A 2,500-nucleotide genomic window follows, 5' to 3' on the forward strand; every position below is an offset into this window, starting at 1 on the left:
GGTTCCGGTCAGCGACGATGACGATGATCGCACATTCCGGGTTCTAAACGAAGAATCGTACGATACGGGAAACCAACTGGCCACGTGGAGGGCGACCGGAGGACGGCTCGAGTGTCGTGAGGATCTTCGCTTTCCGACGTTGAGCCCAACTGTGCAAAGTGATAATCGACGCGTTTTGGTGGAATTGCTTCCTTCTCAAATCAACGCCCAGTCACCATTCGAACGGACTAAGCTACTACTAGTGCTCACGAGTGATGAAGGGGAACCGGAATCATCCGGAATGGGAGTCGGCCAGATCGATGATCTCGTATGTTCCACGAGCTGGGGTGCCACGGTTGCCATCAAGTTTGAACCACAAAGGTAAGTCATTCTGGACAATTCCTCTATCTTCTAGCTTGCAGCCAGAATGTAGGCCGCTGATTGGTTGATGAGGGATTCGCTTTGCCACAGCCGGTGACGATGACGAAACACTGTCCGCTCGATGATGACGACGTCGTGTCTTCCCAATCAAGTCGCGTCTCGCGTCGTAATTCCAACCCAGCGGACCGGCATGGCATGGCCTGACCGTTGGGGCATTCTCGGTGCCAAGAAACTCACTTTCATTAGCGATACACATCGCACCGCGGAGCCACCATTTTAAACGATTTCTATTGAGCAGTGGCGAAGCGGCCGCATGTTCATGTCGACCGTACGAAATACCAAACCAGAGCTCCGTGGGGAACGTTAGAACGTTTTATGTTTTGCCCGGTGGAAGCAATAACCGAACCGACCTTCGATTATTTGGGCCCATAGCGTGTAGCATGGATTACTCTGGTGGCCAGGAAGGCTGGAGAAGAGAGGTGCAAATGTCTCGAAAATATCGTCTCGAGCCCGCATGACCTTGAACATGCAACGTCGAACAACCTGAGTTCGGTTGAACTCGGTCAACTACCGGGGAATGTCGCCGAAAGCAAATGAAAAACAACAAAAAACGCGGACGTGTGGGGTGCGAACGCGGACACATTCCTGGGCATGATTCCACGCTATACGTCACACGGTGGTTGGCCCCCCCCCCCCCCCCCTCACTCACTCATGTCAGCATGTTTGAGCATCTTAATACTGGCGCACTCGATCATTTACTTTCTGCTGCGGCCGTGTTTCACTCCCTTTTTGTTTGTCAGAGGCGCGCCTCCTCTGCTCGCTGATGATATGCTTCGTACGGGCGAGAATTGGATTTCTGCTTCAAAGTAATTAAACGGAGTATGCCACTTAGTTGCGTGGTCGACAAAAAAAAAAGGGGGCCAGTAAACTACAAACAGGAAGTTTCATTATTTATGATGCTGTGATGCTCTGATGTCGTCCTCATCTGTGCAGCGTTTGGCACGCACGTCAGCGGTAAGGTATCCTCTTTAACAAAACTCCGGATGTCCGGCACTAGAGCACCTACAAAATGCGCAGGAAGCGCTGAAAGGAGACCATTTGGATGGCCTTCTTCGATGTTCGTGGGGACTTCTGCGCGGCTCCCTTTTGCACCCCTTGAAATCTGTGTTGGTTGATGATTATAAATTCGTCTGCCTATTGTCGACGGCAGATTGATCATCATTATTTTGGTATCTCTACCGACTGTCGATAATAGTAGCACAGTTGTCTTCTGCTATCGGGTGGACTGTTTATGGAAAAACCCGATTTATGCAAACTCGCCCTCGGTGTCACAGTTGCTGATATACGCGAACGATACGTCGACGCGCGTGTTGCGCTAGATGACCACGTTGTGCCGGCATCATTTTACCTTATCTGCTACCTAGCAGGCTGTATCTTGTCCCTTGTGCATGCGTATGTGTCGGTATCACGCTCATCTTGGCCTGATCACGCAACGTTGTCTATTGCAAATGCGTGTTTCGCGAGAGCTCCACCACCAATAACGCGGGCGCACACACCTTTGAGTCACCGAGGCAGTTGGAAGGAATTAGCTCTATGTTGGAACTTTTTTTTTTCTTTAATCTTGACCTAACAGGAACGGATTTCTGGTTTTGTAGAAGAATTCGGAAGCATAAATCCTACGAACCGAGTTTGACGCCGAGCTGTAACCGCTTACAACCTTGCGAATAGTGTGAGCCAAGATAACAGGAGACCGTTTATCTCATGCGTAGATTTTGATATGCCAGTCGCGGCCACCCGCTCACCCGAGGTGTCTTATCGATTTGGAGCAGCACACAGCAGCAGGGGTCTTAAGTATATTTTAATCAATTGATGATAAAGCAATGCTTCAAAATCACCGCATAGCAGTTGAAGGGTTGCTTTGCTGTCTTTTCGAGCTATTTTGCGGAAGATGATTCATTCGTTAGCGACGAGTGCAGTAGGTTACGTCACGGGGCCATCGTACAAAGCTTTTTTTTCATATTTGCTCATATCTTTTCAATGATTACTCTGATTTATGCTACACATACACACAAAACGAGCAATCAATGATTGCTGTGATCTAGGAACAGTGTGACGTGCCGGATTGTTAGTTTTTTGTTGG

The 2,500-nt window shown here is 49.2% G+C and overlaps 1 protein-coding gene across 1 annotated transcript in view; it reads left to right on the forward strand.

Moving 5' to 3' along the window:
• The window catches only part of LOC126571714 (unextended protein), a 10,470-nt gene that overhangs the window by 2,401 nt on the left and 5,569 nt on the right, over positions 1-2,500 (forward strand). The window contains exon 2 of the mRNA XM_050230473.1: positions 1-360. This exon is cut by the window's left edge and continues 511 nt beyond it. Coding sequence (XP_050086430.1) covers positions 1-360 — 360 coding nt within the window. The remainder of the gene's footprint in view (positions 361-2,500) is intronic.

This window comes from Anopheles aquasalis, chromosome 2 (assembly GCF_943734665.1).
Source record: "Anopheles aquasalis chromosome 2, idAnoAquaMG_Q_19, whole genome shotgun sequence".
In the NCBI taxonomy this organism is placed as follows: domain Eukaryota; kingdom Metazoa; phylum Arthropoda; class Insecta; order Diptera; family Culicidae; genus Anopheles; species Anopheles aquasalis.